This window comes from Cynocephalus volans, chromosome 4, assembly GCF_027409185.1.
Source record: "Cynocephalus volans isolate mCynVol1 chromosome 4, mCynVol1.pri, whole genome shotgun sequence".
NCBI classification, from domain to species: domain Eukaryota; kingdom Metazoa; phylum Chordata; class Mammalia; order Dermoptera; family Cynocephalidae; genus Cynocephalus; species Cynocephalus volans.
In genome coordinates, this window is record NC_084463.1 from 99978578 (window position 1) to 100003802 (window position 25225).

Here is a 25225-nt window from a genome sequence, read left to right on the forward strand (position 1 = left end):
TCTGAAGTGCTGTGCCTAGGACCGCACACGAAATTAAGAATGGCAAATGTCCTGATTCCAGCCAGATGCTGAATTATGTGCACGCACCGCCGTTCCCTCAGCCCACGTCCCCACCCCGACCCCGACATCTCCTCCTTCCCCAGCTGAAAGTTCCACCTGAAGTCTAACTTGGTTCCGCCCTCTGCACTCCGGGCGTCGCGGGGAGTCAGGGGTTAAACCCCATGGCCCGGGTGGCCCCTTCCCCCTCCCCAGCCCCCTCGCCTCTCCTCGGCGCCGCGCCTGGAGCGTCCGTCCGGGAGACCGGCACGAGAGAGGAGGGGGGAAAGTGGGCCTGTTTCTCGGGTGGCCAATCCACCGAGCCCGCGGTGCCCCAGAGGAGGCGCCAGCGCTAGGCCAGCGCCAGGCCGGGGCTGCCTGCTTCCCGCGGCAAAGTACAAATGCGCCCGAGCGCGGTGCCTGGCGCCCCTGGCGTGCACAGCCGGCCCGCGCGCAGCCTCCCCCTGCGGCCGCCGCGCCGCCGCCGCCGGTACCGCCGCCCCGCCGGGCCCCGGACCCCCACGGCCCGACCCCGAGCCCACCGAGCAGGGGGCGCCGGCCGCCTCTAGCCCGCGCGCCCGGAGCACCCGCTGGTCCCGCGCGCGTCGCCCGGCGCTGCGTGCTCTGCAGACCCCTGTCCTCTCCCCTGTTTAGTCTCCTCCTCTCACTCTCACCTTCTCCCGTTCTTTGACTGCTGCTCTCTCCTGCCGGACCTTCCTGCATCTCTCCATCTCTCTCCACCTTTCTCTTATTCCCACCTTAGACCTCCCTCTCTGTCCGCCTTTTCTCCTCCCCGCTCCTGCTCGAGCCTTCTCTAACTCTCCTCCAGCAGCAGCCCTCCCTGGGTCTGCAGAGTGATTGGTGCCCCTGTGCCTCAGTGTCCTTGCCGTCTCACTTTCTCCCTCCTCTCCTCCCGGCTCAGCGCCGGGCGGCCTGACCCTGGGGGAAGGAAGAAGGATGGTTCCCGAGGTGAGGGTCATCTCCTCCCTGCTGGGACTCGCGCTGCTCTGGTTCCCTTTGGACTCCCACGCTCGAGCCCGTAAGTAGAGGGGGAGGCTGAGTGGGCAGAGGAGGGATGCGGGAGCCCTGGGATGGGCGAGAAAGTACCAGACCTGGGACCCCAAGCTATCCTGACGGCCATCCGGGCAGCACCTGTGCCGGGAGGGGTGGAGACTCCTCTACGGACCAGTGTGAGCTGGTGAATCGAGGGGACCAGAGGAATTTGGCAAGACTCCGAGCTGAGGGGCTGCTGCATGGATCTGAGGACAAGGGGACTGAGGGCCGGCAGGGGGGAAGGAGAGGGCGGGCAGGGGGGAAGGAGAGGGCGTGCAGGTCACTGTGCTTTGGGGAGGGCACTTAATATTTCTAGGAGGGAGTCAGGTATGTTTGGCTGCAGGTAAGGGGTGTGACGAAGACGAAAAGGCTATTGCATTTGGAAAGAGCCCTTGGAAAGAAATAAGAGCTATCTAGGATAACCTTCCCATTCCCTTATCTCTTTTGATCCTCATAACACTCCAATGAGATGAGTATTATCATTTGCATTTTACAGATGAGAAAACTTAGGCTGAGCAAAGAGAAGGAATTTGCTCAAATTTCCGGAGCTAGTAAGCCATCCAAAGTCAGAACTCTCTAACTCCAAATCCTGCACTTACTTCCCTGCCCTGCAGTGTCTGAAGGAACCCTGGTTTGGAGTTGTGAGACTCTGGGAGGCAGCAGGGCACAGTGAGATAGACCAGGGTCTTCATCATCCCAGCCCTGTTAAATACCAGCTGGTGGGAGGCAGGCATAGAGGGCACCTCTCTGAGCCTCAGTTTCCTAATCTATAAAATGGGAATAAAAATCCTAAGACTGTTGTGAGGATTAAATTAGAGAAAATAGGAAAGCATCTAGCACAGGCTGGTGCATGGTAGCTTCTCAAAAAATGTCAGTTCCCTAGTTCATTCTTTTCCACTTAGACACAGTGTAATCTTAAACAGGTTGTATACTCTCTCTGAACCTGTTTTCTTACTGTTTCCAGAATAGGCTGGTGGACTCCCTCTCCCTCCCCTGCCAATCTCTTAGAATGCTGTGAGTATGGGAAACCAAACCAAAGATTCTCTTATTGAGAGAGAAGGAGCATACATCAAATACTGAAATATCTGAAAAAGAAATCAAGGCCAAGGAGGTGCAGTGGCTTGCTCCAGGTTATGCAGGGCAGAGCCTGGGAATAAGACCTCAGTCTTCCAGCTTCCAGCCTGGTGCTCCTTTGTCTCCACAGCTCAGCTCCCCCATCCATGCCTTTCCTTTGCACGTGACTTTTTGGAGCTGGTGGTGCTGGATTTTGTTTCAGTCTTGCCTCTGCTTGTGAGGGCAGGCTGCGTGTCTGCTGGCAGCCTGAGTCCTTAGGAACAAGTAATGGAAAGACCTCAGTGTTGGGTTCAAGTCCTGACTCTGCCTCTTATAGCCATGTGACTTTTCATGAGTCAACTTCTCTGAGCCTCAATTTCTCCATCTGCCTAAGAGAGATACTAACCTGGAACCTGAAGAGTTCTTGGGAGGATTAAAGGTGGTGATGTGTTAAAATGCCCAGCACAGTACAGAGTATCAGTAAATGTCTCCCTTGGCTCCTTGGACCCCCCAGAGTTTCCTTCTAACACCTGCCTGTTTCTTAAAAGAGACTGAGTACAGGATGCCCTCCATGCCTGCCTCCCTTCTATTTAGCACCTTGTTCTTAGCCTGCAAGGTTTTTCTCCAGATATCGTTGCCCTTGATGCAGCTTGGAAAATGTCCAAGAATCAGACTGTTGTGCAGGATTGCTCCTATCCTACCCACACCCCTCTTCTTTGCCTCCCATATCTTGTCAGACCTCACAGCCTTGCTTAACTCACACTTCTTCCAGCAAACTCTTCCTGGTGGCCTGATCCACTCTGATCTCCCCTCCTCCATGCCTACACTGGCCTTTGGGTCTATACCTCTCACTAGGTTCTGCCAGTATTCCATCTCCCCTACAGGCTTGTAAATATAGAGCTCTTGACATGTGAGAAAAAAGATGTGGAGCCAATTCACTGAGTTAAGGTGAGGTGGACTGGCATTCAGGGGGGAGTGTTAAGATTCTAGGATGTCAGAGCTGGAAAAGCCTTCAAAAATCACCTGCTTCTACTCATCAGATTACCTATTCTTATAGTTAAACTGAAGGTCAGAAAGGGGGAGTGACTTGCCCAAGGTCATACAGCAAATTTATTAAAGAAAACAACCGACCTGGATCCTAGTCCCTGATTTGTCACTTACTGGCTGTGTGAAATGGGACAAATCACTTCCCTTCTCTGAGCCTCATTTGCTCTAGTGCTGACAATCTATGAATCTAGAAACAACCCTGTAGTCATTTGCCAGGATCCTATTTGAAGGTCTCTTATGAAGGGCCTCATCTTAATTTAAGTGAGATCTCAAGCCTGTTGTGGGTAAGAAATCTCCTGGTGGCATCTTAGGTGCTTCCAGAAGTGATGCCAACTGATGGAAATTCTCAAGTCTGTATGGTGTCAGACTCCTGAGGTAGCCAAGCCCTGCGGAATGAATGTCAAGGGCCTGTGAGCATGGGTGGCAACTTGCTCTTCAGTTAAATTACAAGGCTATTCATGCAAAGGTTATCCTATCTTTGGCTCTATTTCCAGCCATAGATGGAGTCCTGATTCCAATCCAGGTTGAATCTAACTGCAGCCACAGATTCAGCTATAACTCTCCAACCCTGACCACAGATTGAACCCAGTTCCACCCCCAGGCTAGAGCCTTTACCCAGGCTGGTCACTGACCTGGTTACTGACCAGTACTGACCTAAGCCCCAGGCTGAGCCACACACGTGTGTGATGTTGGCTATTCTGGGCACTCATCCCCTCAGTGGGGTGAGAAGCTGACTAGTTTCTTTCCTCCCTCTTCAGGGCTCTTTTCCCTGTGTCAGCTCCTCTCCTTCATGCTCTTCCCTGACTGATCTTCCCTGTGAGATGTCTTCCATGCTTCTGCTTTCTCTTCCCTCCCTCCCTCCAATCTTGCTTTCAGCAGAGTCAGTTGCCAAGTAAAAACATCGATCCCTCTATTCTTTTCTGCAAGGGTTCTGCATATATTATGAAAATTGAAGCTTTTGTTCCCAGGTGATGGAGGCATGGGGCAGGAAGGGAGCTCCCATGGTGTGATGTGGTACTGAGGGCAAACCTGGAGGGAGAAGGTCAAGTCTCTAGCCCTGGCCCTGCCACCAATCCAACCGTGACCCAGGGCAAGTTGCCTTTCTCTGCCCCTGTTTTCCCACCTATAAAGAATGATCACTGAGGACCATTCTAGCCTTAACAGCCCACGATTCTAAGTCTATAGGATTCATGGATGTTGTTTCCTTGATTCTGAGTCCACTGCAACCTTTGGAAAAGGGATTTGGGGGAGTGTGTGTACTCCTGTCCTGCCAGGGAGGAGTGGACAGACAGACCCTCAGATACCAGAAAAAAGTGCCTGGAGGGCCTGGGGCAGTGGATGTATTCAGAGACCCACCAGTGGGGATCCTGCCCTACTGTTCATCTTAGTTGCACCCCCATCCACCTGTCCAGATGTGCATGAGGGGGTGGGAGCCACCTGGGAAAGGACTGATATCCAGCTCCAGGCAGGCCCGCTCTGGGTCTGACTAGGGTGTTCTGCACCTCCTCTTTCCCACCAGTAGAGGTCTCTGCCTCACTCACTGGCTTGCAGGCTGCTGATCTGGAGCCTGGCAACAGCTGCACAGTTGCTCCAGCTGTTGCACCTGTTCCAGGACTGGACTCTCAAGTTCCCCCAGCCGCCGGCCATGGCGCCGAGTCTGGGAGAAGGACCTTGAATCCCTTGGACTCCCAAAGAAAAGGACTGGCATGAGAGTGGTGCCCCTTGGAGATGCAGTGCAGAGATCATTTCAGGCATCCCCCTGCCTCTGGGCAGGAGCCCATCCCAGAGAAGGCTCTTCCACAGCCTTCTTCTCTAACCTATTCTTGTATTCAGGAGTTCTTCCTTAATGTTTCACCTGAATCCTTTTGTTTGCAAGTTGAAGCCATTTCTTCTAGTCGTGTCCCTTATGGGATGGGTGTCCCTATTGGTATCCTCTCCAGCTCTGAAGACTGGCATTGGAGTTTGTGCTGGCATGAAACAGTGATATTAGGCAAGTCCTAGGATTCACTTTCCACATTTGTAAAATGAGGGAATTGGATGTCATCTCTGAGTCCCTAACTTTCTAAGATTTTATGAGTGTAAGTGTATATGTCCAAGGCAGAGCAGAACGTAAGCAATTCCATCCCTGCCCGCTGCCCCTTGACAGGTAACAAAACTGCCTTTCCTGGCTTGACAATTCTTTCCTTTGACGCCCTTCTGTGCTCCTGTACATCTGTCATGTGCCAGATAAAAGCAGTCAGGTTCAGAGAATTGTGGTCTCTTTCCCTAGATTGCACAGCTTAGCCACTGAGGAGCTGAGGTTTTTCCTTTGATTCCCTTCAGAGAGGCCTCCTCCATCGGGTGCCAGAGCCCAGAGCAGAGCTTATGTCTCAGAAGGGAGCAAGTTTGTTTGTGTGAAGAGGGGACTATAAATAAATAGAGAAAGTATGGCTGTGTGGGCGGGAGGAAAGAGATGTAAACGTCCTCACATTCCTGAGCAGCCTGGCTCACTCAGGTTTCCTGAGTTCTTGCTGGCTGGGGACGAGCCAGCCACAATTCCAGACTTCTCTCCTCTCACCCCAGCCCCTCCTAGTGCCATTTTCACAGCCTTATCCAGCCTCCTCTCCAGGCCAGAAGCTTCTTTCTGGTTGTCTTTTCTGCTTCCTATTGCAAGATTTCCCAACCACACTACCTGTCCTGACTGACCCCGTACAAGACCTTTATCATAGTATGAGAGTTTCAAGTCAGACTGTGGGATGAACTTGAATGGGGACAGTTTGGAAATTTTGACTTGCACCTGAAGATCATGGAATCATTGCTCATCCTCTTAGCTACCCCACGCTCCTGACCTTTTTGTACATGGTGTTATTTGGTTTGGCAGGTAGTTTGGGAGTTCAGATGGTGGGGAGCTGGAAAGGGAGGTCAAAGGCTCATTCCTGTTAGGTGGCAAGGTAGAAGTACTGAGAGGGATTTGGCTCTCTTCTCATGTAATGAAGTTCTCTTTTTGTTAAAGAAAGAAGTTTCCAGGATTAAGGACCGTCGATCAGCTTCTCTTCCAGAAACTCTCCCTCTCCATTAACCCCATTCTTTCATTGTTCATTCATTTATCAAGCATCAACTGTGTAGGCTCTGCACTGAGCACAAAATTTAATGAGATCTGGTCCTTGCTCTCTTTTTATGTATGACTTTTTTTTTTTTTTTTTTTTTTTTGTGGTAGCTGGTCAATATGGGGATCCAAACCCTTGACCTTGGTTTTATCAGCCCCATGCTCTACCAAATGAGCGAACCGTCCAGCTCCTGGTCCTTGCTCTCAAGAAGCTCACAGTTTAGTTAAGAAGATCTCAGTTAACAAGTACTTCTAACCCATTGTGATGAGAATTATAACAGAAGGCTGAACTCAGTTCCGAAGGAGAGGCCAGTGGCCTGGACGGTTGGGGTGGCTGCACAGAAGGGGGAATCTAAGTCAGCTTTTGAAGATGAGAAGGAGTTGGTCAAACACTTGAGATGGGGAATGACGTTCCAGGTGGAGCGTGTGGGAAAGCACAGAAGTGTGAAGGAGCCTGACGTTGTGGAAAAGAGAGAAATTCAGCAAGAGGAGATGAGACTGAAACCACAGCCACCCCAAAGAGTTTTGCTGGAAAAGCTGGCAGGAGCCAGCTCATGACAGGCTCAGGGTGGCATGATAACATTTGCAGTCCGTCTGGTAAACATTGCTGCCCTGTATCCAGAATTGACTAAGTCCAATCACTTTAAGTCTGTTAAGATAGGTTGAGAGCTTTGGCTGTGGCCTCTACAAGTGGACATTTCCTGCAGGAAGGGGAGCTAGAACCTAGCACAACCAGCCACCTCAGTGTCCAGCATGTACCATGTTCACTCCCACCTCTGTGCCTTTGCATGTAGCTCCCATTGCCTGAGAAGCCCTTTTCCTCCTGTCCCTTAACTCCTCCAAGATCCAGCTCAGGCATCTTCTCAGGGAAGCCTTTCCTGACGATCCCATGCTCACACTGTCTGAGCATTTGTCAAACTCTAGGTGTCATATCTATCTGTCTTCTTCATTAGGCTGTGAGCTCCTTGAGCGCAGGGACTGTGTTTTATTTACGTCATGTTCCAGGCCTCCGAGCTCTCCAGGGCCTTCGTGAGCCTCTGCCTCTCTCTCCAGCCTGATCTCTTGCCTCTCCCTCATGCCTTCCCATTCTCTCCTCCAACCCTCTAAACCACTTCGATCTCTGTGTCCCACTCTGAGGTGGTATTAAGGGAAACTTAACTGGCTTGTGATAGGGCTAGAAGAGTGCAGGGAGCCACAGGAAATAGGTTGATGTGGTTGTAAGTGAGACTTGGGGGCTTTGACTGTGGTGGGTACTATGATGTTCATGCCCCAAATAGGTGCCAGGGGGCTGCCACATAGAACACTGGGAGTAAAAGAAACACTATGAGAAACAGACTGTTAAGAAAGTTTGGGGTCAGCATCCAGATTTCATTTTTGTTTTTAGCTACTACTTAGTTGATCATCTAACATGTGTCAGGCACTAGGCATATTACACATATGATTTAATTCTACCATAACCTCAAGAGGTAGAGATTATTGCTAGTCCCATTTAACAGATGCGGAAACAGAGGCCTGGAATGGTTAAGCAACTTGTCTAAACTCAGGCTGCAAATAAAAGCCAAATCCATGACTTGAACCCTGGCCTATTTGACTCCGGAAAGTCCCTGAGAAAAGGCATGCTTGGCCCTCACCCTGGGGAGAGAGACGTGGCCCAAGTGGGCGGGATAAGAAATGGTGGTGGGATGGGAGAGGAAGCAGGGCAGGCCCAGGGCCAGGGTAGGAGTGGGAAGGCCACAGAGGACCAAAGGTCATGTATGGGAAGGGGGGGAGATGTGAGAGACAAACTCTGCCTCCTTCACAATGTCACTCAGGATTAGCCCTCCTGGCTCCCTAAACCTCATCCCAATCCACGTTGGAGCTTCAAGAGCCTGGGATGTATAAGGCCATCAAGACATCCAAGAATCATGGAATTTTGGCATGATCAGATCTTAGAACCACATCATATAATTCTAAAAACTTTGTGTTCTAATGAAATGTGGGCTCTTAGAATCATGGAGTTCTCAAATCTTGAATCTTAGCAACCTAGAACTTTGACATCTTAGAATCTTGAAATCACGGGTTCATAAACTATCTAAGCAGAAAACCTTTGAAGATCATAGTTTACCTCTCCCTTTATTTTGCAGATGGGAAACTGAGGCTCAGGGAAGGGAATAGTTTCCCCGAATGTCACACAGTAAATTTGTGGCTTAAAGAGCTAGAGCTCCTTCCACCAGCCATGTGTAAGAACTGGGGCTAGCACCAGGGCTGCTGGAACCCTGCCACCTGACAGTTCTCTTCTCACCTGGTTTTGCCGTGGCCTTGGGCCCTCACCTGCCTAGAGAAAGAAGTAGCTCCAGGCAATGCCATCCCTCCTTCTGCCTCTCACCTTAGAGGGCATGGCAGGGTGGGGATTGCGGCCACAGGAGGCCTCCTGCCAGTCCCCCATATTCCCAGCCTCTGCCAGGTCTATTGGTGGGAGAAGGGGCCTCCTGGCCTAGGCATTGGCTGAGACACTCTGTCTTCATGCTCTGAGCAGGCAGTGAGGTAGACAGGGTGCCAGTTGGCACAAGGGCAGAGGCTACAGGGCTGCCTCAGGAAAGGTAGGACAGGGTTTCTTCAGCAGCAGGCTGAGACCTAGGGTGGTGGCAATGTTGCAACCACCTCCTCCCTGGTAGGGGAGAGGACTGAGGAAGAAAGACATTATTCACTCCTTGGAGAGTTGGGCTGGCTCTGACCAGCACCCTGGCTGGGCCTGTGTCCCACCATCCCTGCCAGTGGAGGCTGAGAGATAAACACAGCTCATTTGATACGGGCCAGCCGGGCCTTGCTGGCTTGCTGGGAATAGGATCTGCTGTTTGATCACCCCCTCCAGTTTGGGGAGCTCGGGACGGGGTGAAGAGGGAGGGACTAAGCAACGTGTTCTTATGGTCCTCAGTGGCCCTGGAAGTACACACTGAAGGCATTCCGACAACAGCCTCAAATCTATGTCCTGGGAGGTCCAAGAGAGCAGAGCAGAAGCAGAATGAGGAGCCAGAGGGAGGCCAATTTTAGCTTCTTACAAGGAAAACTTGCTAGTGGTTAGGAATGGCCCATGAGCTCCTGTTCCTTGGAGGTGTGTGCCAGGGGCTGTGCTCCATCCCACCCCCCAGTGTTGAGAGAGAATTCCTACCATGTGTAAGCCCCCAGCCCCCACTCCAACTAGTGTACTGCTTTCCATGCTCTGCGATTCTGAGTTTAAAAGCCTAAGAGGGGCCGACCCCGTGGCTCACTCGGGAGAGTGAGGCGCTGGGAGTGCAGCAGCGCTCCCGCCGCGGGTTCGGATCCTATATAGGGATGGCCGGTTTGCTCACTGGCTGAGCGCGGTCACAAAAAAGGACAAAAAAAAAAAAAAAGGCTAAGAGAATGTGATTTAGAAAGTGTGAGAGCCTATGTTTCCAAAATGCTTGACTCTGGAACGTGGGAAGGAGGAGGCATGAAAGGCAGCTTCTAGATTTTGGACCAATAGGGGTCTAGGAGAAAAAATAGGGAGTGGGGGATGGTGGCTGGTGGGAGAGAGAGATAAGAAAGAAGTTGGCCTTTAGGCCCCAGGACTGGGTAAAAAGCCATAGGCGATGAGGTGAATTTGAAGGAGCTCTGCCTTGGAACCAGGATCCCTGGGTTCAGATCACTAGCCAGATGGCTTTAGGCAAGTTATTTAGTCTCTGTAAGCCTTAGTTTTCTCATCATAAGGCCGCTGCAAGGTGGATGTTATCACCTATTCCAGATGATAATGTCCATTCTGCAGTGTCTTTGTGATTATTACCATAATTATCATAATAGTAGCATTTTTTCAATTAAGTGTCAGGAACTAGGCTCAGTAAGCATTTTACAAGAATTATCCAATTTAAGTCTCAAAACAATAATGTTAATGAGATAATTAAGTAACTTCTATAAAGAGTTCAGCACAGAGAAAATAGTTGGTAAATGTTGGTTCCTTTCTCCATATTTCAATCTGATTTAATTCAACAAACCTTTGCTGGCACTTTGCTTGTAGCTTGTACCGGGCCTCCCAGTTCCTCCCAAAAAGAGCTCAGGCATTGGAGAGTTTTCCCATAGGAATGACAGCATCCCTTCTGGACTATAAATAAAGATCACCAGGCCCCTCTGTGGAGGATGGTTGTAGGGTCAGGGAAGGAGGCAGAGGGGTTGGGCTGCAGTGGCGAGGGGGTGAGAGGTGAGGGCAGGGAAGGATTGATCAGCCAGGAGAGGTGAGAGAGAGGTGGAGCCTTCAGGAACACAGCCTTGCAGGAGAGATGTCTAATCCGCCTAACAAAACATAGGTTCTGATCATTCTTAGAAGCATTCATCTCCATATTGACAGCTGATACACAGATTACAAAAAAATCAATTGGCATGCCAAGTACAAATCACAGTAGTAGCAACCACCATCTTTAAGGATATGTAAAGTCAGTTTTCTAACAACCTTTCCATCATGGCTCACTGAGTTATAGGGACATAGCACAGGGTATAAAAGCAGGAAAGTGACTGAGTGGCATTATTCAAAAGCTAGGTCACAGGACCCAGAGAAGTCACATACACACATGAGTGTGTTTGTGTGTGTGTGTGTGTGTGTGTGTGTGTGTGTGTGTGTAGACAGGGAAGGGAGATGGCAGAGGAAGGGAGGGAGGGAAGGGTGTGGTGATGTACTAAATAAATAAATAAGCAAAACGGGACAAAGAAGAAGAAAACAAGTGTGATTATGAGGGCAGTAGGAACGCACTGAGTTGACATGTGGCCTTAGCAGTGTAATTTATCCCCTCTGGGCCTCATATTATTCGTCTAATCATAATAATTGACATTTATACCACAATATAAATCTGTAAGGCATTTTCACTGCTTGATCCCCTAACTGCCCTGTGAGATAAGTGTTAAGGCTCAGAGAGGGGCAGTGACATGCCCACATGACACAGAAAGTGTGTGATCAAGCTGAAATGCAAACTCGGACATTCTGGCCCCCTGACTAGGAGAACATGCCCAGCTGTGCAGCAGATTCTCTTTCTCCTGAGTGGTCTAGATGAGATCCTTCCTAGAGCCAGAATGAAGGAAGAATGAGACAGGGTCTTTGGGCTGGAGCCTCCTGGGACTAACATAGCCCCGGCTGGTTTGCCAGGCCCAGACATGTTCTGCCTTTTCCATGGGAAGAGATATTCCCCCGGTGAGAGCTGGCACCCCTACTTGGAGCCACAAGGCCTGATGTACTGCCTGCGCTGTACCTGCTCTGAGGTAGGTTCCTCTGGTCACCTGGCCATCTGCGTCAGGTATGTCTGGTCACCCCAGAGGGAGGGAAGACAGTCTGACTCTGGAGGTTCTGGGGCACCTTGGAACCAGGCCCCTAGAATCATGCTGTCAGCGGCAGCCAAGGGACTTGAGGTAAGCCACTTCACCACTGAGTACTCGGAACATAGGAGCGGACAGCGACTGTGTGCCTCCTACAGATAAGCTGCACAACGGGTCAGTGGCTGGGCTAGGATGAAGAGCTGCGTCTCCCATCTCTTGTCCCAGCCTTCTTTCCACCTCGTGCTAGTGCCAGCTTCCCTGCCTTCATGCAGCCCAAGACAGAGCCTTTTGGACCCTACCTCCCACTCCTTCCTTTTCACATGCTGTTTCCCAGCCACCTCTCCTGCCCTGCCTATGGATGTATTTATTCTCCCAACTCCACTGGCCTAAATACTTATTCTTCAGAGCTTTGCCCAAATGGGCCAATAACTCCCACCTGAAGTATTTTGTTTGTTTTTGGCGGCTGGCCAGTACGGGGATCTGAATCTTAGTGTTGTAGGGCTGTGCTCTAACCAGCTGAGCTAACCGGCCAGCCTGGAAGTATTTTCTTCTTATGGGATCCCACGTACGTTTCTCTGTCCCTTTCTCCTGATCACTGTTGGCCAGGGTTCTGTGTCTGTCAGTAGTGCCCCTACTAGACCAAGCCGCTAACAACAGGTCCTTCTGAGCCCTCGCTCATGCCCAGAATGATGCCCTGCCAGTGGCTAGACCAACTAGGGCAGAGACCACGTCTTGTGTTTCACCTCCATCTCCTGCCTCCCCAACCCAACCCAGCACTTCCACAGGGTCTTGTACAACCAACTGTGTAGAATAAATGAGATCCCCCATGTGGTCTAGAATTCTCAGGTAAGGCATGATATTGGGGGGTGGAAGAGGAGGGAATTGTTTAGTGGATTGAAAACTCTTGGCTGTAGCTCAGCTGCCTGGGGCCCAGTCTGGATGTCCCCAGCTTTCTTTGTTCGGGTGCTGGTGCTTGCGAGGAGAAGGTAGCAAGCTACCAGCTGGAGCCAGCCCCTCAACCCCTCTTTCCTTGCACAGAGCCAGGAGAGGGATGAAAAGGGTCTCTAAGAGCTTCCCTTGTTAAAAACAGAACCCTCAGGGGCAGAGAAGAGCTCCTGAGGAGACCCTGAGAGGTGGAGGAGGGGGTGAGCCAGCCTCTCTCCTGACTCTGACACAGGGGTCTCACTCCTCCTGGGGTCTTTCCCTCTGATTCCCCACTGCCTCTACCATGTTGGCCCCAGGTAGAAACGGGGACACAACCCCCCCCACCATGTTTCCCTCCCCCCCATTTTGCTTAGCACATGTGAGGCTAATCAGCCTTTTCCAAAAGAACTTTATGAAATATAGCCAGAGAACAGAAAGGAAACCATAACAGAAAATTCCAGACATATCATGTGGTTCAGTTGACAAAGTCCAAGTTTTGTGATCCATTGCAGTTATTTCATTTCTCCTTCCCCAGAGTTCACACACACAGGTTTCTCAACCCAAAGGACTGTTGCCGATATCTCCAAAATATACCACTTCTCTCCACCATCACCACCCCCCTAATCCAAACCACCTTCATCCCCCTCCAGGGCTGCTACACAAGCCTCCTAGCAGGTCTCCCTGATCCCCCGTCTAAATCTGTCCTCCACACAGCCCCTAGAATGATCTTTTCTGAACATAAAACTGATTGCGTCATTCTGCTCTTAAAGCACCCAGTAGACAAAAGCTTTTAACTGCACCTAAAGTGAAATTCAAATTGCCTGCTGGGTCTCTGCATGATCCAACTTCTGCCTGATTCTCCAGCTGCAGTCATACCTTCTCACTCCACCGCAGCCACAGAGGCCTTCTGTCGGTTCCTCCAAAACTTTAACCTCATCCCATTCTGCTGGTTTCTTCCACCTGGAATGTTCTTCCCCCAGATCTTCTCACAAATGGCTCCTTCTCATCTCCCTGTTCATAACATAAATGTTACCTCCTTTTGAGGCCTTTCCTGACAGCTGTTTCTAAAATAGTCTACCCCGTTAACTAAATCACATTACTCTGTTTTATTATTATCATAAATTTAACATCCAAAATTGTCTTGTTCCTACTTGTTTACTTTTTTATAGTCCATCTCCTGCTGCTAGGATGTAAGCTCCATGAGAACAGAAACCTTGTCAGTCTCCCTCACTGCTGTGTCCCCAGAGCTCAGAGAGGGCCTGGTACCCAGTAGACATGGAGCAGATATTGAGTGATTGAAGGAGTCCACACCCCGGCCACCAGCAGCAGCTCAGCATAGTGGAAAGTGCATGGGCCCTAGCGACAGTGTTTACCTGCTGTGTGATCTTAGACAACTTGACCCCTCTGCTGCTCTTTTTGAAAGTGGGGATAATAGTATCTACCTCTAGGGCTATTGAGAAGATGAAGTGAGATAATCTGTTTATTTGTAATATAAAGCCCCTACTTAGTTGCCAATCAATAAGTGGTAGTCGTGACTTTCCTGGGAGGTTGGGTTCCCTTTAGCTGCAAAGGACTGTACCACATGCCTCACCCCCACCCTTTCACTCCTCCCTGTCTCTGCCTTATTTCCTGCAGAGTGTTGCTGGTAATCTCCATACCTTGGCTCCTCCGAGGCCAGAATCAAGAAAGAGATTCTAATTCTTCAGGCCACACAGTCCCTTGCACTCCACCCTAGTTTCTCATCTGAGGGCCTCAGTTTACCCTATAGACATTTATTAAGCACCCATGTATGCCAGGCCAAGCTCAGACCCATTCTGTGGACTCCAGGAAGCCCCTGAGCACTGATTAGTCCTTGCAATTAGCTCTGGCCATCTTGGGAAGCAGTGACCCCAAGGGGCTAGGGCTGGTCTAGAGTCTTCCATGGGATAAGAGGTGGTCTCTGGGAGAAGTGCTGTTAGGGAACGTGGGTAGGCAGAGGGCAGTGGGAAGGAAACAGGGGCAAGGGGGCTGGAAACAAACTTTGCCACCTTCAAACTTTTGAACAAAGCTGGCTTCATTCATCTGAGAGAGGCCATCCATCCCTCCTTCCCTTGCTCTCACTCATTCACTCACTCATTCATTCATTTAGACTTCAGCAGGCACAAACTCGCAGCAAGGCCCTGTGCTGACAATTCCTCTGGAATTTATGGCGTAATAGGTGAGACAGATGTAAATAGTTTGTCGCAAGACAGTGCGGTGACGCTCGTAATGGAGGAAGAGCAAGCTGTGGGAAGGCTGAGGAGGGGCTGACAGACTCTGCCTGGCGAGCTGGGAGAACCTCCAGAAGGGGTGGTGGCCTCTCTCCCTGTTTCTGCTCATCTCTTTCTGTGTCTGTTCCTCTGCCCAATTCTCTCTCATTTGCTATACCTGAAAAAGCTAAAGAACTTTGGGCCCTCCCTTCTCTGGTCCCAATTCCAAAGGCTTTGTCCAGGATTACCCAAACCTCCCAGAGGTTTAGGGAGTGGAATCACAAAGCACTGAGTCCTCTCTATATCAGGTTCTTAACCTTGTCCCTGCCCTGGTCACCTGCCCTAGATTGCTACAATGCTCTCTCAAACCCAAGGCTCAGGTCCAGAGTTAAAAGAACAAAGCCCCAAATTAAAATAGTACAATCAAAGCACCAAGATCAGTGTCAAAATGACTCAAGGCTTTTACTTGTATATCCCAAATACTGTGAAGAGGGCATAACATCTAGGCAAATACATGAACAGGTCTGCCTTCCTCCAGGGTGGGAGAGGGATGCAGATGAGTGGGCCTAGCAGGCAGGGGACGGGGAGGGACTGGGCACATTTGAGTTTATTGTTTGTAATCCCATCACAGGGTTAAAATAAGTACAGAGTTCTACGGGAGGCATGGGGGTTTGGGGAGAGGATGGGTACAGGTGGGAGGCACTGGTTCTTTGGAGCTGTGCTGACCCCTGTGTCCCCTTCAGAATGCCCATGTGAGCTGTTACCGCCTCCACTGCCCACCTGTCCACTGCCCGCAGCCCGTGACAGAGCCACAGCAGTGCTGCCCCAGGTGTGTGGGTAAGTAGCCTCACGCCTCCCCTTGTGCCAGCCTCCCCACGCCCATGGACCCTTATCTCACTCCTGCTGCAGGAGGACAGGGGTGGTCTCTATTCATCAGAGGTGTTGAGACAAAGGTGCTCAGGGGAGGAAACATCTGGATCCCCAAGCCTGGCTGGGGTGGCAGCAAAACGTCTTGTTCCTAAGTAGGTGTGCCTGGCAGAAGGAGGGAGAAAATGTGGAGAGTAGCTGAAGGAAACAGGGGCTTGCCTGATCTGCTCACTGGCTCAGTTGGGCCAGTCTCTCTCTGGCTGGCCATAGCTGGAGGGAGTAGACATGCTCTGGGAAGTGGCGTGAGTGACTTGGGCTGGAAGGCACCGTAGGAAGAGCACAACCCTGCGACTGAATGACCAAAGGTGTTGGTACGTGTACTCTGGGATTCCTCCCAGCGCTGAGATTCAGGGACTCTATGTGTCCTGACACTAAGTGTCTATGATTCCATGATTTTAAGATTGTACGAGCCTCTGAGACTGGGATTGTAGGAAGTAGGGGTAAGAGAGAGGAGACGTGGTCTGAGAAGAAACTGGCATAACCAAGTAGGCAGTGAGGGGCAGCCAGGAGGAAGCCGGCTGAGAAAGGGGGTGGGAATGTTGAGAGGAGAATTGATGTTTAGAAGCATCAGGTAATTGGTAAAGAAGGGGCTCCAGATTTTGGCCTTAGCCTCAGCTCTGGGCTCTAGAGGCCGGACTGTCTTGGTGAGTGGGGGTGGAAGATGTGTGGGAGGGGCTCACTTTCTGAGTGGGACCCAGTAGGGATCTGACTGTGACTCTGGCTTGGGTGGTGGAGATGCCTAGCTCTGGGTTCCCAGGGGAACAGAGGCTCTCTGCTTCGTCCTGCCCAGTGAGGGGCATCATGCCTCCCCCACGTCTGACGCCGACTCCAGGGGTCCTTACCTCTCCTTGCTCACTTTGGGATTTCCTCCTGTGCTTTGGCCCAGGCCCCTTCTTCCTCAACGCTCTCCACTCCCTCTTGCCTTCCGTCTCCTGCCCCTTTGCCTGCTTGGCTCTACTTGTTCTTCAAGGCTCAGCTCAGCCACCAACCCCCTCAGGAAGCCTCCCCTGACCATCCCTACCCAGCTGAGCTAGGGGCTCCTCCTCTGTGTTGCCACAGCCTCTCTGCTTCCATCCTCCTGAGCCCTCACCATACAGTGGCATTGCTGTGGCCGTCTCTCTACCTGGGAGATTGTGAGTTTCTTGATGACAGGGGCTGAGGCGTTTTTGTCCCTCCATTCCCAATGCCTAGCATGGTGCTTGGTACAGAGAAGGTGCTTAGTCAAGGTGTCTTGAATGGACGAGCGGGTCCTCTCAGGACTCGAGGCTCAGCCCTCTACCCAGCAGGATGAAGACTGACTAACTGGCAAGTGATGGGGACGGGGCTCTGGTGACCAGCACCTGACAGGAGTTTATACCAAGCACAGAAACAGTCTAGAACATCCCAGCTGACTCCACTAGAATGTAGCTCCATGAGGGTGGGGACTGTTTTGGTCTCTGCTGCATCCCCAGCACCTAGAACCGTGCCTGGCACTAGGAGCTGCTCCACGAGCACTCGTTCGCTGTTGAATGAACTAACTCATGCTCACCTGGGGGTGGGGGGTGCTTGGTGGAGCTGAGGCTCCTGGCCTTTCCTTCTTGCTTGGCCAGGGCCAGACCAGACATGAGGGGCTGAAAGGCTGTGGTGGAAGACCACAGGAGGAGGTGACATGGTCAGATGTGCGTATCAGCAGGACCTCTTGATTAGGTGATACAGGGAATGGCTGGGAAGGCCAAGACCAGAGCTCAGTTTAAATGCCAAGATGGGATAAAATGCAAAATCTTCAGTAAAGTGGCCTAGTTAATTCTAGCAAAGATCTTAGATCTACATGAAACCTCATTTTCTTCTCTCTCCCACTCCTTCCCATCTGCAGAACCTCATACCCCCTCTGGGCTCCGGGCTCCTCCAAAGTCCTGCCAGCACAACGGGACCATGTACCAACATGGAGAGATCTTCAGTGCCCATGAGCTGTTCCCCTCCCACCTGCCCAACCAGTGTGTCCTCTGCAGCTGCACCGTAAGGACTTCTCTTTTCCTTAGCCCAAGACAGTGGTCTGTGCCTGCAAAGAGCACAGTAGTATGGTCTCGGGGGCATTGTTCCCCTTGGTCAAAACACAGTGAGAATGAAGGGGCTCAGGGGAAAAGTACATCTGGGGTTTCGAATGTCCTGCCCCTAGCTAGGTCAGGTGACTGTTCCCTGGGCTTCCACTCCTGAGCTGTTTCCCCCTGTAGATGTGCATTCCCTGAGGGGAGGGAACATACCCATCTCATTTCTGTATCCTCTGCTGCTCTCAGTCCGGACCCTGGCACACAGAGGACATCTGTAATGATTGTTGAATCAAACAGTGAACAGGTGAATGATCAGTTATCAGTCCTAGAGCACAGAAACAGGCCAGACTGTTTGTAGCGAATGGAATTTAATCTGAAGCTGATTAAACTCCTCCTGCCTATGGTCAGAGTTGTGCCTAGAAATAGGCAGGGCTGACCCTGCTGTGCTATCAGGGGATAGAGACTGAAGCTAAGCAAGGCCTGATCTGGAAAGTCTTCACCCTTCTCTTTTTTTGGGGGGGGGGTGGCTCTAGGCATGGCCCTCCTACAGTTTTGCCGATGTCTTTTGGCATGTCATCCTTAACCTTGGGTTGAGCAACTCATCTGTGAATTGACAGGAGAAACCCCTGGCCTCAGATCTCCTTACTACCTGATCATCAAACTTCTCTGGGCCTTAGTTCTTCTGAGTGTTTAAAGAAGTCTGACCAAGTGAACTCTAATGTTCTCTATAGACGAGGTGTCAGAGACCTGTTTTCAAGCTCTAGCTCTGCCCTGGTTCCCTGTGTGACCTTTAACAAGTCACCTGTCTCAGGCCTGCCTCTGCATCTTTTCAGTGAGAGGGTCCCATCAGTCTGAGGCTCTGACTCAAAGTGTCTGTGCTGCAGAGCAAACAATCTGCAAATAACGAGGAGTAACTACTTATAAATCAACCTAGTGAGCGATTACTTTTTGCAGGGCCTGAGCCTCTTGCAGTGGTCTAGTATATTGTATCATTAGGTTCATAGAAGTGTCTTGTTTATATACAGTATCCAGACAACCCTAAGATATCACTATTCCTATTTTTCAGATGAGGAAACTGGGACTCAGTGCAGCTAAGTCACACAGCTAAGGTCACACAACTAGCAAGTGGCAGAGTCAGAATTCAAACCCAGGGCCACATGACTCCAAAGTCCATGTTCTTTTCCCTGCATTGTGCCTGGATTAGGAGGGGGCTGTAGGAAGAGACAGAAATGATGGTGGTGGGATGGTGAGAACATTCTGTGATTCCTTTGTCCATTCTCCCTGGGTACTTGGGTCTGTCCTTCTTTCTTCTCATCCTTGTTTATATGGGACTGGCTTGACCCCTGTCCTCATCTGTGGGATCAGAATCCCAGCTTCTCAGGCTCTGCTCCCTCAGGAACAGGGAAAGGACTCAAGGTAACATCGCTTCCTGTCAGGCACTTTGTGCCTTGCGATTTAAAAAGGGTTTTCACAACCATTCCCTCACTGGGTCTTCACACTCCAGATGGGAGTGCCCGCATTCATGGAGGAGGAATCTCAGGCCCAAAGAAGAGAAGTGTCTGACCAAAAGTCACTTGGCCTCCTGGCTCCCAGAAGGCCCTTTCCCCTGCAGTCTGCCTTTCACAGGTGGGTCCTGACGCTGGAGAGCAAGGGCTTTCAGTAAGAGCAAGATGAGCCCCAGGTGCCACCCACCGGTCCCCCTCCCTATGCTAGGCCCCTGTTCCAGGCCTGGGGAGAAGGACCTGGATTTCAGCAGGAACAGTCAGAAGACTGGGCTCTAGTCCATTCTGCCCCAGCTGTCTTTCTGATGTCAGATGCTCAGGCCCCTCTCCAGGCTCCCCTCCTCCCACTCACCAGGTTGCTGTGAGAGCCTGGGGAAAGACTGGCCGGCTAGCTTAGTTGGTTAGAACACAGCCTTATAACACCAAGATCACAGGTTCAAATCCCTGTACCAGCCAGCTGCCAAAAAACAAAAACAGGAAAAAATATTACCTTCAGGGCCTGGAATGGGAGTGGAGACCCCTTCTCTGAGCTGGCAGGGCCTTGCCCGGGAGGCTCTGCTGCTCCCTCTCTGCCCCTCTCAGGGGAGATCTCCAGGCTACTTTCCCCCAGGGAAGGAGGCTCTCCTAGTCCCCAAGGCTGGTTCCTCACCAGAGCTCATTTCCCAGCCCATTTGCTCTGTCTGTCAGGAGGGCCAGATCTACTGCGGCCTCATGACCTGCCCTGAACCGGGCTGTCCCGCACCCCTCCCGCTGCCTGACTCCTGCTGCCAGGCCTGCAAAGGTGAGTCTGTGCCTTGATCTGGCAGTGCCCACCCCACCCACTCCCCACCCCACGGACCTAGCCATGCACTGCTAGAGCCAGGAGGAACCTCAGGGGACACCCAGCATGTAGCAGACCACTCCTTCCTCCAGGGAGCCGGAAAGCAGAGCCTGTGGCAGAGGCTAACCAGCTGCTTATTTTTTATTGCAATCCCAGGGAGCAAGAATGAGGGAAAGGGGGAGTGACGCAGGGAAGCAGAGAGAAGCAAGATGAGAAATGTGTTCAGGAGCTGGCCTCTGCTTGATAACCAAGTGTGACCTATGGCTCTGAGTGGTAGTCTCTGCTTCTCAGAAAAGTCTGAGGGGGTAGAGGAAGAGGTAAGAATGTATCCACCAGCCACTAACTCCCATTGCTCCAAGGTTCACCCCAAGAGTGTTAATTCTCTCACACTCCCCTGCTGTGCATGCATATGCAGAGCAGAAGGCAGGAGTGGGGTGGGGTAGGAAGTGGGGAGGTGCAGGCGTGAGGACAGGTGCTGTCAAGTTGCACCTGAGGGGAGCCGGCTGGAGCCTATGCAGAGCAGATGCTGCTGCAGTGCCTGCAACGAGGGGACAAAATCCCTGCAATCATATAAGGCCAAGAGGATCAGAAGCAGCATATGAGAGGGGTCTAATGTGGGCAGGGATCATGTCTCTTCCTATCTTCCTCCTAGCAGAGCTGGGCACAGGATTAGGCTCACCAGGGCTCAGAACATGTCTGTCAGGCAGAATCCAGGTAGAATCTCTGAATAAAACAGAGAGGCCAACGCATTGGCTAGTGTGGGGCAAACAGGACTGAGGAGAACAACGTGGTTGGACTGTTCCATGTGGGCTGGGATAGTCAAGGAAAGCTTCCTGCAGGAGGCAGCACTCGGGTAGGGAAGTGCTGCACAGTGGAAGATGTCCCCAGATGTTGGTGTTTAAGAAGTGACACTGGGCCAAGAGTCAGGTGACTGCAGTTGAGTCGTGGTTGTTCCAGCTAACTCAACAAATTCCTTCCTCTCTCTGGGCCTCAGTGGTGCTATGTGTACTCTGAGAGGCTGGCCTCGATGATTTCTAACAGACAGTCTAATTCCAATGTTCTGGGCCATTGAAGTAGGACTGCTGGGTGGGAGCCAGTCTGTAGAGTGAGGCAAGGGCTAGGGAGAGAGAAGCCCACTCAGGGTTTTAGGAAACTGCAGGGCTCCAAAGGGCTTTGCATGCTGGTGCCCTAGGGGAATGGAGGCTGGAAGAGTCCTAAGGTGTTCAAGCTGAAGGAGAAGAGGGGCTGGAGGGGAGGGTCCTGGGAGTGTATGGTGTAAACCAAGGCCTGGTGACTTTAAGTGTGGCTGGGTAGAGTGGCTGCCCAGGGGACTGCAATTAAGCAGGCTGCAAGGATGGGATTCTGGGCCCTTGGGTCGTCTATGATGGGCACCAAGGGGAATGGCCCAGTGTCCCAGAGAGGTGGTTTTGAGTAAGGACTGAACAAAATGATCTAGTCCAGCCAAGCAGTTCAGCATGGGGAAACTGAGGCAGCAACCCAGTGGTAGGGATTTTGTCAACCCGACAAGCATGAGGAGTCTATGGGAAGGGGGAATAAGTCCCTGCTGGGGCAAAGGGACCTGCCAGTGGGCTGCAGAAGTAGCACTGGGCCTGGGAGCGAGGCAGAGACTATAGGTGGAGGCCTCTGGGCTCTAGCCAGCAAGGCTGAGGAGCCTGAGGCTGACCCAGCTTCCCTTTGAGTTTTCAGATGGGGCAAGTGAAAAACCAGCTGAAGAGGACACCACACAGTCACACCATGGGATGGTGAGTGCTCAGCTTTATTGATAGGGTCTGGTGGGGGTGGGGGCTGGTATCCAGGGCCTAAATCTTCACAACTCTAGAGCAGGCAGTACCGTATTGCCTTCATTTCTCATGTGTCCCTCGGATCAGCTACATTAGCCCTCACCATATTCCAGCCCCTCTTCCTAGCCTCCCACCAGGATTCCCATCATGGCTGGTGGGCTAGGAGAAAACAGGTCACCATGCAGGGTAGGAACAGGCCCCAAACTTCCTCATTTCCATCTTGGAAAACTTTGACACTGTTCCATCCTTAACGAGGCCTATGTCCATCCTTAGCTCAGGCCCCCTCTGGAGAGCGTATTCCCCTAAAATGGCCTCTGACTTGGGCCAGCCTTCCGACCCAGTTCCTGGCATTCTGGTTCTTTGTCTGGGGTTTACCTCTCTGTTCCCCGCTCTATGTTGTCCCCTCTCAACTGTAGTCTAAGATGGGCTTAACTGCCCAGCTCTCTCCGTCTAAGAGGAAAGAGATGGGAGAATGGGCTTACACACTGACTCAAGTCCCTGATCTGTCCTCTGTGCTATGTCTGCAGTGTGAGCAACTCAACCTGCTCTTTCAGCCTGAGTCCCTGGGAGCCTGGGGGAATGGAAACGGGGCTCCACTTCTCAGAGATTCCCCAGGGATCTGAGCTCACAACTTCTCCCTTCTTCTCTGCCAGCTCATCCTGCCTTCCCAGGCTGGGCCTTCTCAGTGGGGGCCTGTGCCACAGGACCTGATCTGTTCCATCCCCTTTCCGGCCCATACTCTCCTTAGGAGACAATGTGTAAGCGAAACCCACCCAGGTGTAGTTCCAGGCCCTGATCAGTCACTTATTCGCTCATTGGATGACTTGGGCAAGTTGCCATTTGGGGGTTGGGTTCTTCAATTCCTTCTTGCCTCTATTCCACTCAACAAGCATTTCCTATGTAGCTTCCTATGTGCCTGGGCCTGGGACAGTTTCCACTTTGGGAGCTCTTGTGGGCTCAGTCTCCAGGCCATCAAAGAACTGATTCAGGGACTGTACAGGGCAGGAAAGGGCTGTAGAAGGAGGACTGTGAGCGACTCTGGTTCAGCAAGGGAGGTAACAGGCTCTGCCCCTTGCCCCAGCCCACTTGCTCCTCTCCCAGCCTGCAGCTGCCCAATCCCCAGAATGTGAGCTGCGAAGCGCCTGCCCAATTAAGCTGACCTCACCACATGCCCTTTGCTATCACTGCCAGCCTTCCCAAGACTTGGTCTGGAGGGACCAGGTCTCAGGATCCTGGATTCCAGGGGCTCAGGAAAAGGGGCCTAAGCTCCGGAGACCCTTTGTTCTGGAGGGGGCCTGCTCTTTGTCTTCATGTCCCACGGGATTCTGGGGCCTGGTGGGATCTTCAGAGACCCATCCCTTTCTCCCAGTTCCTAAATCTTCTCAGACAAAGGAGAATCTCCTGACTTGCATCCTCGCTACATGCTCACCTTCTGTTTCTTTTTTTTTTTTTTTTTTTTTGTCTTTTTCGTGACCTGCACTCAGCCAGTGAGTGCACCGGCCATTCCCATATAGGATCTGAACCCGCGGCGGGAGCGTCACCGCGCTCCCAGCGCCGCACTCTCCCGAGTGCGCCACGGGCTCAGCCCCTCACCTTCTGTTTCTTAAATATTAAGTTCTCCACATCTCTGATCATTTCTGTCTCCCAAATCAAGACCTGACCCCCTCTGCCCACGTTAGCCCCAAGGCCCTGCCTCTGACAAGGCCTCAGAAGGGCTTGGTGGAGGTTGGATTTCCAAGTCGCTGTCCTCTGAGAGTTTTACAGGGTCCACTGTCAGAACACCTTAGAGCCCATCCCGATGATCCTATCCCCAGCCTACGCTCTCTCTTCACTGGGAAGTCTGCTGGTGTCTAACTCAGGCCGCCTCATGCTGCAGCCTATCTGGCTGCTCTGCCACCAGCAGTGGCCTGTCACACTCCATCAGTCATCTTCATCTTTCCTGCATTTGCAGAGACATTCTCAGGACCCGTGTTCAGGCAATGGCGGGAGAAAGAGAGGCCTGGGCACCCCGGCCCCCACTGGCCTCAACTCCCCTCTGGGCTTCATCCCTCACTACTTCCGACCGAAGGGGGCAGGCAGCACCACTGTCAAGATTGTCCTGAAGGAGAAACATAAGAAAGGTGGGGATTGTACCCTTCTCCAATCTGTCAGGTGGGGAAGGGACCCCCCCTGCCAACTTCTCCCAACTCCCACACCCTGTACACCCTACTCAGCGGTTCCCCAATCTCAACATGGTCGTGAGCTTGTGGTTCATAGAACATCAAAATTGAAGGTACCTTTACAGATCATCAGATCTAAACCCCCATCTGACTGATGAGGACATTGAGGTTCACAGTACTGAGTTGGAGACAGCACCAGTCCTGGAACAGTACAGCGATATTTTTTTGAGCATCTACCATGCTTTACTGGGAAATGGGGAAGACAGAACAGATAGATGGAAAATGGTCTCTGCCCTCGAGTAGCTCATAGACTAGTTGGGGAGACAGCCATATAAATAAATTGCTATAAATATAAGGAAGTGCTGAGAGAAAGTTTTCGACAAAGGAAGGAGGGAGAAGAGCTGGGCTGCAGGAGGACAGTGGGGATGGAGTGGGGAAGGCAGCCAGATAGGCAGTGTGGCAGCAGAAGGGGAGGAGAGGGGCCTCACTGCAGGGTACCCCAACTGGAGGATCCATGGGGCTACCTAGTTATGGCCCCCCTTTGTACAGATGGGACATTGAGGCAGAGAAAAGGAAACGGACCTGCCAGAGCTTGCGTGGCCAGGTAGTGACAGAAGCTGAGCTGTTTTCCTACTGCCAGGCCAGTGCTCTCTTGCTCTACCAGAAGTGCCCCTGAAGGGCAGGGGAGGACTCTCCATCTTCAGCAAGTCCTACTGGGCACATCTCAGCCCCAAGTGCTGAGATTGGGGGGATGTCAGGGACAGGGGACAGGTTTTATACCCTGGCCTGCACTTTGCAGACAATGTGGCTGAGCCAGACTGGTGGAGTGGGGGAACCCCAAGGGCCCACCCTACCCACTGCTCGACCAGAGGCACTGACCCTCCTCCTTTCCTGCCTTCCTTGTTCCAGCCTGCGTGCATGGCGGCAAGACATACTCCCATGGGGAAGTGTGGCACCCAGCCTTCCGCTCCTTTGGCCCCCTGCCCTGCATCCTGTGCACTTGTCAGGATGGCCGCCAGGACTGCCAGCGTGTGACCTGCCCCACCGAGTACCCCTGCCATCACCCTGAGAAAGTGGCTGGGAAGTGCTGCAAGATTTGCCCAGGTACAAAGAGGCTCTGGGGGAGGCACTAGAATGAGACCTGAGTCTCTCTCCCCATGGCCACAGACACTTGGAACATCACAGACACGGAAGGACATGTGCTCAGAGCCACACGATGCAGGGTTTGTAGATACTCAGAATGTTAGGTGCACAGGAGTAGAAAATG

At 51.9% G+C, this 25225-nt stretch overlaps 1 protein-coding gene across 3 annotated transcripts in view; it reads left to right on the plus strand.

Moving 5' to 3' along the window:
* The first annotated feature begins 577 nt into the window (after positions 1-577).
* CHRDL2 (chordin like 2) overlaps positions 578-25225 on the plus strand; it is a 30294-nt gene continuing 5646 nt past the window's right edge. For all 3 annotated transcript variants that reach the window (XM_063094403.1, XM_063094405.1, XM_063094404.1), the window contains exons 1-8: positions 578-1075; positions 11403-11515; positions 15465-15558; positions 17501-17643; positions 19865-19958; positions 21705-21760; positions 23751-23919; positions 24868-25062. In XM_063094403.1, the coding sequence (XP_062950473.1) occupies positions 994-1075; positions 11403-11515; positions 15465-15558; positions 17501-17643; positions 19865-19958; positions 21705-21760; positions 23751-23919; positions 24868-25062 (946 nt within the window). In that variant the 5' untranslated portion in view covers positions 578-993. The remainder of the gene's footprint in view (positions 1076-11402; positions 11516-15464; positions 15559-17500; positions 17644-19864; positions 19959-21704; positions 21761-23750; positions 23920-24867; positions 25063-25225) is intronic.